The sequence below is a fragment of the Halichoeres trimaculatus genome, unplaced genomic scaffold, assembly GCF_033239565.1.
Source record: "Halichoeres trimaculatus isolate MK-OKI-2021-1 unplaced genomic scaffold, fHalTri1.1 fHalTri1_scaffold_13, whole genome shotgun sequence".
NCBI lineage: Eukaryota > Metazoa > Chordata > Actinopteri > Labriformes > Labridae > Halichoeres > Halichoeres trimaculatus.
The window spans coordinates 8,064,678-8,078,772 of NW_027437191.1; the positions used below are offsets into that span (position 1 = coordinate 8,064,678).

General features: G+C 41.6%; 1 protein-coding gene across 4 annotated transcripts in view; it reads right to left on the reverse strand.

Moving 5' to 3' along the window:
• ccdc85cb (coiled-coil domain containing 85C, b) overlaps positions 1-14,095 on the reverse strand; it is a 57,621-nt gene that overhangs the window by 16,929 nt on the left and 26,597 nt on the right. For 2 of the 4 annotated variants that reach the window (XM_074684902.1, XM_074684901.1), the window contains exons 2-3: positions 1,243-1,322; positions 29-70 (exon numbers count right to left, since the gene is read on the reverse strand). In XM_074684902.1, coding sequence (XP_074541003.1) covers positions 29-70; positions 1,243-1,322 — 122 coding nt within the window. The remainder of the gene's footprint in view (positions 1-28; positions 71-1,242; positions 1,323-14,095) is intronic. The other 2 variants (XM_074684904.1, XM_074684903.1) reach the window with 1 other exon arrangement.

Sequence of the window (14,095 nt, forward strand, 5' to 3'; positions counted from 1 at the left end):
TATTTTAAGAGACATTGCAGAACATTACCTTTTTGGTCTGTATCTGTGATAAACTATAGCGGTTATGAGCCTAGAGAGAGAAAAACATCACGTGTATTGGTTCATTATTAGATTCTTGTCTTGCATGAGCCACAAAAAATCAAGAAAATAAAAAAGACTTAAAAGCTTTTATGTATGTGTTTTGGTTCATTACAAACTTCAGTTGCTGTAAGTTTTGTTTTGTTTCAACTTTGGCTCTACTGATGTAAAAAAAAAAGAACTGGGTTCCTTTCACATGTTCTGTCTGTCCTACCTGCTGTGAGACACGGTGTAGTACCTGACTGTAGCACGTACAGGCTAATTATGTAGAGCACTACGTTTTTCTTTTTTCTTTATCAGTGATTCCAGCCCACACTCTCTGCCTACATATAAATCTGCAGGGAGATAATTGGGCAAAGTGAAATCGCTTCAAAAAAAGAATAAAGGCTTCGAATCAAGAAGGCATTTAAAGTGTGAAATTCACAACCAACTGTCTGCAGCCTGACTTGCATTCAGATGAAGTGAAACACATCATAAAGGAAGAAAATGAACTAGAAAAGGCTTTGATGTATATATATTTACCCTTAATTAAGGAGCCATAGCTGTGACTGCTCCACAGTACGACCCCTAACATGACCAATTGATGTTTCACTTAACATTTCTGCCCTGAGTCCACTGTCTGCGAGCGTGAGCACGAAACACACACCTCTGCAGACTGACATGTGAACTCTTGGTGAACCAAACCAAAAATCCACCCCCTCCTTCTCACACTCCCACCTCTACTCACCCAGCCCTCCATCCTCTTGAAAAAAAATTGGGAGAAGTCAGAGCAAGGTCAACTTTGGGAGGAATACTTTGCTCTGTCATCGTCGCTTAATGCCTCTTTCTCCTCCTTTTTCCTCCTCTCATCTCTCCTCTGCTCTCACAGCTCGCCTCAGGGGCTAACATCGCTGCTCGCTATAGAAGCTTACTGACTCCCCATGAATAAAACATAGATAAACATATTCTCCCACCAACAGGCGGGCTGTTGTGAGGGGGTAGCTTCACAGAGGCATCAGGCAGCCACTTTATCTCATCACAGCTGCCTTTCACATGTTTTGGGCGAGTTTGAAAGAAGAACAAGTGGTGTTTAGCAAGACTACAGGCTCAAATTATACGAGACTGGGCAAGAAAACTGGATGGTTAGCAGAAGGGTTAACATGTGTTTATGCGTGCGTGTCTCACCTGTGAGAGGAGCTTATTGTTATCATCCTCCAGGATCCGCACTTTCGTCTCCAGCTGCCTGATGTAGTTGGAGGAGGAATCTGAAAGAGAGCAGAAGAAAAGAGAAGGAAAACTGATTAGCATTTCAAAGACCCAGAGCAGAAAAACAGGCGGGCATGGCCATCGGAGTAAAAGGACCACATCGAGCAGTGCACAAAAGTTGGCTTGCACTTTTATAGAGCCATAAATCCCATCTCCAGAGTTAGGGTTTCATGGCCTGATTTAACCCCAACCAGGTCCTTAGAGCTGACATATGTGCACGTTTTGCTTTTCTGCTCCCTTAACATAAAATTATTTGGACAATAAAAGGAGAAAATGGTTTAGCATGTTTGTTGTAAAGAAAGAATAAAGTTACTCTATTCCTAGATTGTCCACTTAAGTCTGAAAAGAAAAGAAAGCTTTTGCACTTTTTTAACACTGAGGATGTATGAAAATGACTTGTTTTCTAATCATGTTAGGAGAAATTTCAACTTTGAAAACCTGACCAATCTGAAGTTTAGAAAACAGTTAAAACTAGAAAAGCACTCAGAGAGCGCAGACCTCCACTAAGCATATTGTGATTTTCACGCAACACTTAAGTCCTACTTTAATGTTATACTCCCTTTCAGCAGACTGTCTGCTACAGTTCGGAGTTAGTTGCAGGTTTGTATGATAATTTGTTTCCTGACAGTGTTGAAAATTATGATAACCCAGTACATATTTCATAATCCAGATCTTAGTATCCAGAATATTGGCAGGATCTGGATCCTACTTTTACATATGTCAGAAATTATGGTGACCTTGTCTTGTATTGTTTTGCAAAGCAAACTGACCATTTATCCTGAAGTTATATACACATATGGTGAAAACAGCCCTATCTCACAATGATAAAGAATCCTTTAAAAAAGTCCTGGATCCAGACGGTGATCCAGATCACCTCTAACATTTTATCACTTCTCCGTTATTCCATTTTGAACGTTTCCTGAAAATTTCATTCAGATCTGTTACTTTTTGAGTTATGTTGTTCACAGACAAACTCTCCCAAAAACATAACCTCAGAGGTAAAAAAAAAGCAAACAATATTCAAGATGAAAAAAAGTGAGTGTTTTCAAAGCTTGTAGATAAAATACGTCACCTCAGTTGGCCAGTGTGGCTCAGGTTAGCATCACTAGTCTTCCTATGACAACATCCTCATGCCTGTACTTGTTATGAAGCTCCAGAAAAGTAGTTAAATGCTGCTTTTACCAGACACAGCAAACGTTCAACTTTATTCTCAATTTTCTCAAGATGTGGTTAAACTGCTACTCAAAGTGATGCTATCTGTCTGCATAGCTGTGAGCTGTATCATTAGTTTGCTTCCATACACACAATGAAAATATGGATAAATTCAAGATGTAACGTTTGAGAAACTTGCGAATTTTCACATCTCTAAAGTTTTAAATGTCACAAAGTTAGCCTACATTCTCAAGATTCCTTTCTCTTTCCTGTGAAGTGACTGGAGATAAATCAGCTGCTCCTCTGAGAAAATTTATCTCAATTTATCTTCTTTTTTAAAACTGCTGAGTCATGAAGGTGTTTTTCTACAAATTCATCGTTCATGTGTAGTTTTTTTTTAAAAAAAGTTCTCATGTGCTTTTAAAACTAGTTGTAGCTTGATGTCAAGGGTCAAGCACTCAGCATTCCCACCCAGATTAGCTGTGCTTGACCTAACTTCCGACCTGTTCTTCACTGGAGTCATTTTCCAGTTTGGCACACATTCCCCTCCGGCCTCACCCATTTATTGACAGCAAAAAACAGACATCCACCAAATGTTTGATGTTTGTTGCAAAACTGTCTCCATACTGCTTACAAGCACCAAAGAATTCAACTGTGGCCTAATTGCTCCGCAGAGATTCCCCCAACTGTTGTTTATCAGCATCCTGCTTTCACTTGAGTCTACTTGATGGAGTTCAAACCAGGGACAGGCGCCGAGTGAAGAGTGGAGGTGCAGTTTGAGTCAGTAGGTGGCACAGAGCCTGTTATCTAAAGAGGCATGTTTAATTTACAGCGAGATCAAAGACGAGGGATGCACAGGAGCCGCACCAGAGCCGCACTCCGAGTTAACTGAGGAGAACGCCACTGCACACACACATTTACTTTATTTTGTTTTCTAAATGAGAAGAGCCGACAGATGGAGAGAGGAGAGAGCGATGGGGACTTATAACAGCCGACTGGGAGCTTGCTGATAAACGGTTGGGTTGAGCTGCGATGCAGATGAGGCGTCAGTGCTGTAGGGTGCAGCACACACACATTCTCACACACACATACTGTTGCAGCTTGTTGCATCAGTGAGGTAATTCTGACCTTAGTTTGTGTATACTGAACTGACCCTAACAAGTCTGCACAGCCGGCGTGATTCATGGGTTGAATATTTGAGCTGATTCTGCAACAAGGGGGTGCAATTCTCATTAACAACACACTCAGGCAGTCTGAATTCAGCAGAGACAAATTCAAATCCAAACTTTTTTTTTTTCTACATACAGATCCTGTTTGCAAACACTCAAGTGGAAGGCTGTGGTGGGGTTTCTGTAGAGCTCAGCATTCCAAAATATGGGGAAATAAGAAACCAAGTTTCCAGGATGAGGCTGAAAGATTAGAGGAACCAGGTGGACATATGTAGCTAGTTTTCTGCCTGAGAATAATGTCTTGGCCATATGGTTAACTGGCTTTCTGGGGGATTGTAAAGACTCTGTGTCCAAAATAGTTACCATAAATGACAAATAGCGCAGTGGATTTCCAGTTCCCTAACACAAAACAGCCTGTGTAATAAACGTGGGTTTTATAAGAATAATCTCCGACCTAATCCAGAATCTCTCCAAGATACTAAACTAAACCTGCTCCACAGACCTACAGGGTAAACGGAGGTGAGTGACGGAAGCACCCAGAAGGTCCTAAAGGACCTATCAATGTCCAACCCTTGACTCTACAACACAGCGGGTGCAGACAGTGCCGTCAATCAGCTGTTTATACGAGAGGAGGAGGCTGCAGAGGCCAGAGCTGGTAATCCTCTCTTGCTGCCTTGTGACCCTCTAATCTGGATTCATCTGCTGGCCTGACCTGCAGCCAGATCTCAATCCGATTAGGTTGAAGGTTCCTCGGGCCTCCAGTCATCGCTAACAAACTCAAACAACAAAGAAAGGAACTGTAGGAAAAACAACAGGGAGGACAGGGAATGAATGTTCACTAGTTTTTTTTCTCTTTTCTTTAGCGATGTGGATATTTAGATTATTTACAGAGATTAAGAACCAACCATGATAATCCAATAAACTCCAAAGTCAAAGGAGTCTGTCAGAGTTATATTTTATCTCTTCAGAACTAATTAAACAAAAATCCTGATAAGAAATCAAAGATAAATATTGATTTATGCTCAGGCGGGCTCTGTTTGACTTGTGGCCTAAAGTAAAGAATCACACCATCAGTGTGAGACTTCACATACCACAGCACAACGTCTCCCTTCCTTACCCATCATTAAGCCTTTGATGTGTTATAGGGGGGTGATGTTAAATCTCAGAGCGCATCACTCCAGCATCACACATGACAAGATTAAGTGGTCCTGCTTAAATATGTGCAGATCTGCCGTGGGAACATACACAAAACGCCCAGACACCTCCCCCCTAAACACGCACACACTCACACACACGCAAGGAGCCGCGGGGATCTGCAGAGAGAATCCAGCCGTCACCCTCTCTTTAACACCCGGCTCTGGAGAGTCATCCTGGTGGGAGAGAGGGGTCAGGCAATTAAACTGTTCCCCTGTCTCCCCCTGCCACTCCTCCTGCCTTTTATCCATCCTCCATCCCTCCGGCTCCACATTGTCTCCTCCGCCGAGCTGAGGGAGAAGCTGCAGATCATACGGAGCATCTCACAGCCACAGAGAAATAATTACAGTCTACTGCTTTCATATACAACAGGCACCCGGGGAGAGGCCTTTATTCCTTATGCATAACCTGAATGTGATATTAAGGGCTGATAAAGTGAGTCCCACAGAGTCCAACCAAGCAGTAAACAATACAGAAAGAGACGCAGACACACAGGGGGGGAACCTTGTCCTTACAGCGCACAAGGAAGCTATTTTTACCCCACACAAGTGTTGTTTACCCAATGAATCGAGAGCATGTGAGAGCTCTTAATGTGTGTGTGTGTGTGTGCCTGTGTGTGTGTGTGTTTGCGTGCACGCAGGACAAAAGGTGACGCAGACGGTGGCGCGAGTCCGTTCCCCCCCTCCCCACACGTCACTTCGTATCGCGTCAGTATGGCTGTGACCCACTTCCACCGGCCACTCCCTTCTTAAACTCCGCTCTGCTCCGTGTTTCCCTCTCTTTTTCTTTTTATTACATCCCTCTGTTTTCAACTTTCCCATCCTCTGTTTCTCTTCTCTGCTGTTATGAAGTGTGCAACTGTTTTAAAGCGGATCCATCTGGCATCTTGGCTTTTCTTGGAAGTTATTTTCTCATTCCCTTTAAAGGACAGTTAAAGTTAAGTCAAACTCTTGCAAAATTATTGCAATCCTTGAGGTCCTGACCTCAACTGGTTCTTCTTTGTATTCCCCGTCCCCATCTGTCCATTACAGATCACTCTGCATCTGCAACACGCCACAGCCACTCAGCCTCACATTGTTTAAATGTTTCCCTAATAGTTTTACGACTACTTGGAATGAAGAACTAACTCCATCTAGATAACTGCAGTACTAAAAGCCTTGGAAATGTGATGTTGAGTGAAAGGCAAAACTGTTTCAGTTAGTGACCAAGAATGAAAAGCTTTGAAAAGGGGCTAAAAAGTGATTATTTATCTAGACTTGTTTTTAAGATGTTGATCAAATAGTTATATGTCATTGTAAAATCCCCCATCACAAACTGAAGAAGACTTCCAAGTGTCACCCCATTTTCCACCACTTTTCCAGGTCCAGGTCACGGGGGCAGCAGTGCCATCAGCAAAGCCCAGAGTCCCTTGTCCACTGGCCACTTCCACCAGCTCCTCTACGGGATTCCAAGGCTTTCCCCGGCCAGTCGAGAGATATAATCTCTCCACCGCATCCTGGGTCTACCCGGGGCCTCCTCCCAACTGGACATTCCTGAAACATCTCCCTAGGGAGGCGTCCAGGAGGTATCCTCACCAGATCCCCGAACCATCTCATCTGGCTTCTCTCGATGGAGGAGCAGCGGCTCCACTCCTAGGCTCTCCCGAATGTCCAAGCTCCAAACCCTATCTCTAAGGCTGATCCTGGACACCCTGCGTAGAAAACTCATTTCAGCCGCTTGTATCCGCGATCTTGTTCTTTCGGTCACTACCCACAGCTTGTGGCCATAGGTTAGGGTTGGAACGTAGATTGACCGGTAAATTTAGAGCCTTGCCTTCTGGCTGAACTCTCTCTGCCCTGATCCATCTGTCGATCTTTCGCTCCATTTCCCCCTCACACGAGAACATGACCCCCAGGTACTTCAACTCCTCCACTTGGGGCACAGACTCTCTCCCGACCTGGAGTGGGCAGTCCACCCTTTTCCGACTGAGAACCATGGCCTCGGACTTAGAGGTATTGATCTTCATCCCGGCTTCTTCACACTTGGCTGCAAACCGCCCCAGTGCGAGCTGGAGGTCAGTGTTCCATTAGGCCAATAGGACCACAACATCTGCAAAAAGCAGAAATGGGATCCTGAGACCCCCCAAACCTGACTCCCTCCACCACTTGCCTATGCCTAGAAATCCTGTCCATGAAAGTAATGAACAGAATCGGTGACAAAGGGCAGCCCTGGCAGAGTCCAACCCTAACAGGGAAAGAGTTTGACTTACAGTTGGCAACACGGACCAAGTTCTCACTGCGGAAATACAAAGACTAAATATGTCTTCCAAGAGACAGTCTTCCAAGCAACAAATAAATATCAGTAAGATGATGAGTAAGTGTGATAGGAGCTAAGTTTGACTGCAACCACACAGTACTCTACACCTTTCATCATCATAATCCTCCAATTCTCTCTGACCCATTCTTCCTGTCAGGTATCAATCAGCTATGTCAGCAACCAGGAGCTGTTCTGCCTTCTAGTGGAAAGTTGCAGACTTTCTCAATTTATTCAATCTTCTGTTAAGTTTCTCCCCTAAAGCCTCATTTATGATACAGGTCCGATACACAGACAAGCACACAAAGCTGCATGTTTTTTTTCGTAAGTTCAAAGCCATGGCTCTCATTTAGGCTTCTTTCAAACATAAAAAAGTACATCTGAAATCAACTTAAGCCGGGATGTTGCGGTTGTTTGTCCATGTGCTCGTATAAAGTAGCATCAACTATGCTTGTAGCCTAAAAAAATCAAACAGAAAAAGCTTTCCAAAAAAGTTGTGCCAATTTTTAAAGTTGTCTTCTTCATAAGACTTTACTGGAAACATGGAACAGGTTTCCATGCTCAGTTTTGTTGCATTATAAAGGAATGTTATTCATGTTTTCAAGTATTGTGTCATAGTTTGCTTCGCATTTTTTTAAAGGATGTTGAAAATTTCAGAATGACAGGATTTCTATTTATTTCCCTACAAAGGAAACTGCATAAAAAATTCATCAGAAAGGATGAATTCTGCACTTTAAGTTTCTCAGACTCTTAAAAAGCCTCACTGCTACACTGTCTGCAGCATCCAGCTCTTCTAATCTGCCACTGAAAATGCAGCTGCTATTTCCCAAATACCACACTATTTACTCTTATCATTTAATCTGAGGTTCACATGTGAGGAGGAAATTATTTTTTGAGTGTGAGTATATGTGTAAGACTTTTTTTAATAGAGTAATGCTTCAGTAATGACATTAGGCTCGCGGCTGAGAGCTTCAAAGAGTCTGGGAGAGTCAGACAGTATTGATGGAGAGTCAGACTGTGAATTTTTTGGTCTTTCTATGGGATTTGTTCAAAGCAACAACAACAGAAAAATGCTACCAGCTTTATCCTCTATGTGTAACAAAGTGTGAATGGAAACCAGTGGCTGCTCAGAGAGGAAGGAATAAAGCACATTATCGCTTCCTCGATAAAGCAACATGATTCTTTGAGTGTGTAGTGTTTACACGATGGTGAATAAATGTACCAAAATAAAGTTAGGAGCTGTCTTAGTCCTTGTGTGTGTGAATATATATATATATATATATATATATATATATATATATATATATATATATATATATATATTTTTTTTTTTTTTTTTTTTTCTTTTGGTGTGTATATCTGAATGCAAATTTGAAATAGGGTTACACTTGCCTGGAATTTATTTTTATATTTTATTTATTCCTTTATCTATTTAATAATTTTATATATTTGTATATTATATATTTTATATTATATTTCGAAATATTTATTTTATTTCTAAATTTATGTTATTATCTATTTATTTTTTAATTTATATTTATTTTTTTTTATTGTTATTTTTGTGTCTGTACTTTTAAAAGAAAAGATAAAAACAATAAAGAGAAGATCAAACAAAAGAAGCTGCTTTAGTCCTTAAATACAAAGAATGCAGCTTCTTTTAAACGTTTCTATTTTGTCTCTTTATTTGTTCTCCCTCCCCGTCACACCCTCTCTATATGTGTCAACCCACAGTATGGGGCAGTGGGTGGGACTGAGTTCACAGCAGGTCGAGGCAGGACACTGCTTTATAGAGCACATTGGGAGGCGCAGGCGGCTTGTGTGGAGCCAGGCTTGCTGGTAAATGGGGTTTCTGCTACATTTAGGATGGCTTGAGTTAAAAATAGACTGCACGTGTATGAATTTACACTGGGCATTGAGCTGATACAGCCGGGGAAGTTACAATTAGAGCAAAGCCCGCTTTCGAGCTGTTGACTCCAAGGTCTTTGCTACATCAAAGTAACTTTGGTAAATTTGTATGGTGAAAAAGAATCAGGCTCCCCTTATGTTTTCACATCAGATCCCATGGCCTATAGAAGCCTGTGGTGAATTGAAATCACTCTGCTTTTATTATTCCTGGCTCGGCTCTGGCTTTCATCTCCTATTCACAGCTGTATGATGGTGTTCTAGCACACAGACATGGATATTCTCTCAGCAGTATGTGTGTATGTGTGTGCTGCTAAGTGCTTATATGTGCAGCACTTGTAAGATGGAGAGCGCATGTGGGATGCATGGCTGAATGTATGCGAGTGTGTGTACGTGTGGGAGAGCAAGCGAGAGGGCTTCTGCCAGAAAGGGGATTTTCAAACCCATCTGTGATTACACTGTATGTGTGTGAGAGTTTGTGCGCTCAAGGCAGGAGGTTGGGTCAATTACCTCAAGATGTTGAAGAAAGAGCAGAAACAGTCCAAACAGTCTCTCCCTCCTTTCTCTTCACCAACACCCAACTCAAAGTCCATGAAATCTGAGCTCACCCTTTCCAGAAAGTCTAATTCATCACAGGCAAACATCTCCATTTACCAGCAACTTTGAAAATCTGGGGAAAATTCTGAAAAAAAGAGCGACCCAGGCCAACTTTAAAACTGGAAAAAGGAGGGAAAGATGAAAAAATAGAGAGGGAAAGGGGAGAGGAGGGAGAAAAAGAAACAAAGACAGGGAGAGGCACCACAGCCCCATGTTGGACTTTGGAGCCAGAAATGAGCTTAAGGAAAGAAGAACTGTTAAAAGGTCATTTATTGCTGCAAGACAATGCACTATACCCACGCATATTACCATCACAACAGTGCAGTTTGTCATCTAACATTAACACTTGGGTTTAAAACTTACACAAAGAACTACACAAAGGTAGGACTCCATTACAGTCAGTAATTCATCGATTATGTTGTCAAAAAATGGCCAGTTTTAAGTCTCAAATGAGAAAAATTAGGTTTCTCGGTGCTGATAGGGACATTTTTCTACATAATTGAACTTATTTTAAAGAAACCAAACTGTGTTAACTAGAATTACACTGATTGATGGCCTGGCCAATAATCAGCGCTGATATTCAGCATTTTGAAGCATATCAGAATTTGCCCTTTTTTTTAAATCTGACAGCTGTAAGAAACAATTTAAAACTGTGTTATCTTGGCTCTGATGCTGCTCTGTCTGCAGTTACTTCTCTGTCTCCAGCTTCGTCCCACCCACAGTACCATCTGATTGGTTACATCCACAGTCATGTCTATGTTAACAGCCAATCAGCAGTGAAAGCTGTGCAGACCTAAAGGCATTTTAACTAAATTGAGAGCTGGAGTTTGTATTATTCAATTACTCCTCCTTCACCACCAGTTATCAGTATCGGCCCTGAAAGAATCAGTCTATCAGTCTATCTCTAGTGTAAACTCTACCTAGGAAGTTATTAGTGCTTTATCCCAGATAGCCTTTTTGTGTTTACACTATTTGCAGATGCAGACATGAGTCCCTCCACCTGAAACTGTCTCAATGTGACCCTGTAGTGGACAGCTGAGGTTCAGTTCTGGTTCACCACCCAGGTTCTTAAAAAAAGGGCTGAGCTGACTGCAATCTCCCATTATCATGCACTTCATAAAACCTCAATCCAAAAATACTCAATTTTTTCTCTGTTTTAACAAACAAGTCAGGGGAATGTATCACTGACTTAGGTTGAGAGTTTGTAAGGCAGTTGGAGGGCTCTTGGTCAAAACAATGAGCAGGATGACAGAGATGCTAGCCTTAGCTTAGCTCTTAGCAACTGAGATTGGATCCCACAGAGTCCAGCCTGACTGCTGATAATAATAAAACAACCGTTAGAGACTGAAAAGGCTTTGGAAAATGGACCTTAAACTGGACGCAGTGCTAGGTACAGTTTGTAGTGATAGCTGACGACAGCTAACTTTTCATTTCATCAAACTCAAACCTGTCTAAAGCTTAACCTATTTTCGACAGGCAGAGAATACTATTCATGCCCACACATTCCACAGAAGAGCAACAGAATGATGTGTGGGTTAGTATTAGGAATTGGAAGTCTGCATGGATCTGTTGCTCTTTCATCTTTACCGACACCCGGCAGCTATGTGTGTGTGTGTGTGTGTGTGTGTGTGTGTGTGTATGTGTGTGTGTGTGTGTGTGTGTGTTATGATGCATTTGCTTCGCCAAAGTGCCTCTTTGCACCTTCTTTGCTTGGGCTGCCCATCGCACGGTCATGGCCAGGGCAAACTGATCAGTGCAGCAGCGATGGACAAGTTAAGTGGGCACCCATGCTGCATTAATGAGGGGGACTGCAGAACCTGGCAACCCGGGCACATAAACCACAGGCCCCTGGAAGGGCTTCAAAGGCTCGCCTGGCTCGTCAGCTGGCGGGTAGCTAACCCCATCTGACAAGACATGGCACCCGCCACCTCACCTCCCCACGCACTCTCTGCTGTGTATATGTGTGTGTGTGTGGGTGTGCTCAAGAGAAAGCAGGATGTGTTTTTATGTGCATGTGAATGTGTGTGTGCGAGAGTGTGTGATAACAGCACAGTTTTAGTCAGCGCTTGAAGAGAGACAACCCCTGCTGAGTGTGAAAGTTAAAGTGAAAATGGATTACACTTTAAAAGGACAGCTTGTGAGTCCAAACAGCTCTTAAAGATTGACCAGGTGAATTCAGCCTTTTAAGCATCAACAGCAGAACCAATCAGGGCTCACTGACAGCCAGAAAAGGCTCAGTCAAGCCTGAACTCTGCACTGGATGCCTTCTCCCTTAATGTGAGGTAACAGGCCTTTTGAGAAATCATCTGTGTCAAACACAAAACTGCTGGAAGAGGTTTTGCCTTGAGGAGGTTTTAGTGGATTAAATATTTATCAGCCTTTTGTGTATCATGCCAGTGCAATAGTTGAGTGAAGCTGTGTTTGGTGCTGCAGTGGAAACAAAACTGCTGATTGGCCGTGACAGGACCTTGGACATTGACCACACACGGAGAAACTAAATATACAAGCTCTGTATTAACTATTCAGCAGAATTCTCCATTTCCCAGCTCTTGTACTACGATGCTTTTCTTCCTACTTTGAAAAACCACCTCTTAACCTCCACACCTTCATATCTGAAGAAGAGCTTTAGAAGTTATTAAATCAACAACAGCTAATATAAAGTTGTAATAGTTTTGAATGCTTTTAATATTTTAGAAACCAGTGATTTACGACCATTATAATGTTTATTATTCCTCAGAAAAAGTAGGGATGCACTGATATGAAAATTTTGGCTGATACTGATATCCAATATTAATGATATTCAGTCGTCGAGTTTTTTTTACAAAGAAGAAATAATCTCACAAAAATAAACTATCCTGGCGGTTCTTCCAGGCTCTGGATACAAAGAAGGCCAACTTGTAAATATTATAACTAAACAACCATTTCAGTCTGTCATCATCAGTACCCCAAAACATATCAGGACTTTAACGTACATTTCATTCATCAGAGGAGCTCTCAACTCATCGTAAAAAGGAAAGAACAGAAGAAAATGTGCTTTATTCTCGACTTCACCTAATTCATATAACTCACAAAGTCTGTGTTTCTCCTGGATGTTTTTGAACCTGCCAACTTCAGAGCAGGTGGAAGGATTCCTGTTCTCAACTGAGCAACTAAAGATCTTTGACTTCTTGTTAAATTAGCTGTTATGTAAGATTCATGGCCATAACTGTGTTTAATTTGGATATAAGTTCTGAAATGAATCTGTTCCCTGAAAAAAAGAAAGAAGTTCTGTAGCCCATGGAGAGTTCTGTGTTTTACCAAAAATAAAAATCTTATTTTTAATCCTATTTTCTGCCATTCCAAAGTCTGATCATTTTGCATTTTCTCACTATTGATCAAGGAATCCAATTCATGTCACCCCAAGCAGCTAGAATAGGGGCAAATTTATGAATGCCTTAAAAAATATTGCATCTCTTTGTTTTTGCTGTAATGGCCGATAACCAATATTTACCAATATATCAATATTGGAAAGAAAAAGAACGATCTGAGATGATGTGTCGAGGTAGTCCAAAGAGAAAGAGTGGCACGATAATGAGAAAAGACGACCATGGAGAGGATCAAAGGATGGAGCGCCCGAGGTGAACATGATCAAAAAAGTATGTTTTGTTTGTTTTTTGGATCAAAAGCAGGAAGAGACATAAAAGAAGAGAGTCCATTCTTCTTAGGTTGTTTTAGTGTTTACACAGTCATAGAAAACAATATCATTTGGGTCTTAAAAGATCGTTCAAGATGCTCTGAAAAGGGCTGGCAGCTAATGAGTAAAATATCTGTCCACTTTTACACATCGGCCAATTTGTTAAAAAAATTAAAAACATGGGCCGATACTGATGTTAATACTGATATATCACGCATCCTTAAGAATAGATTAGAAAAATGGTATGACATTTAGTTCAGGCGGGATGTTTTATTAAATAGTATTTGAAATAACCCTAAGATGCTGCCTTACTCTACAGTTAAAGTGAGACAAACCTCTCAGTCTAATGATTCAGAAAGTACTTCTCACACGGCACAAGCAAGAGAAGATCCTGTGTGCCTGAGAAGGGTCTGAGTCTCCTGAGAACGTTTCTGCAGAAAATCTCTCTGAAAGTTTGCATAGCATCCTTACTTCAGAAAGTATTCCGTACATTCTGGCGGCTATTTCGTTTCCTGCTAATGGAAACTCTCTCCATCTGCTCATATGAGATTCAATGTGTACACACACAAAACTGGCTCCTACTTGTTTCCTGTTTCCTGCATCCTGGCTGAACCTCATTTCCTCTCCTGTTCTCAGCATAAATCAATCAGACTGACTGTCTCGATTAAACAGATGGAAGTTCATGTATAATCGCTATTGACTTCATCTAATTACACACAATAACCAGCATGTTTATACTTAATTACACCCACTGTAGTCTTTTTTCAGTATCCCCGAGGTCAGCTGGGGCCTT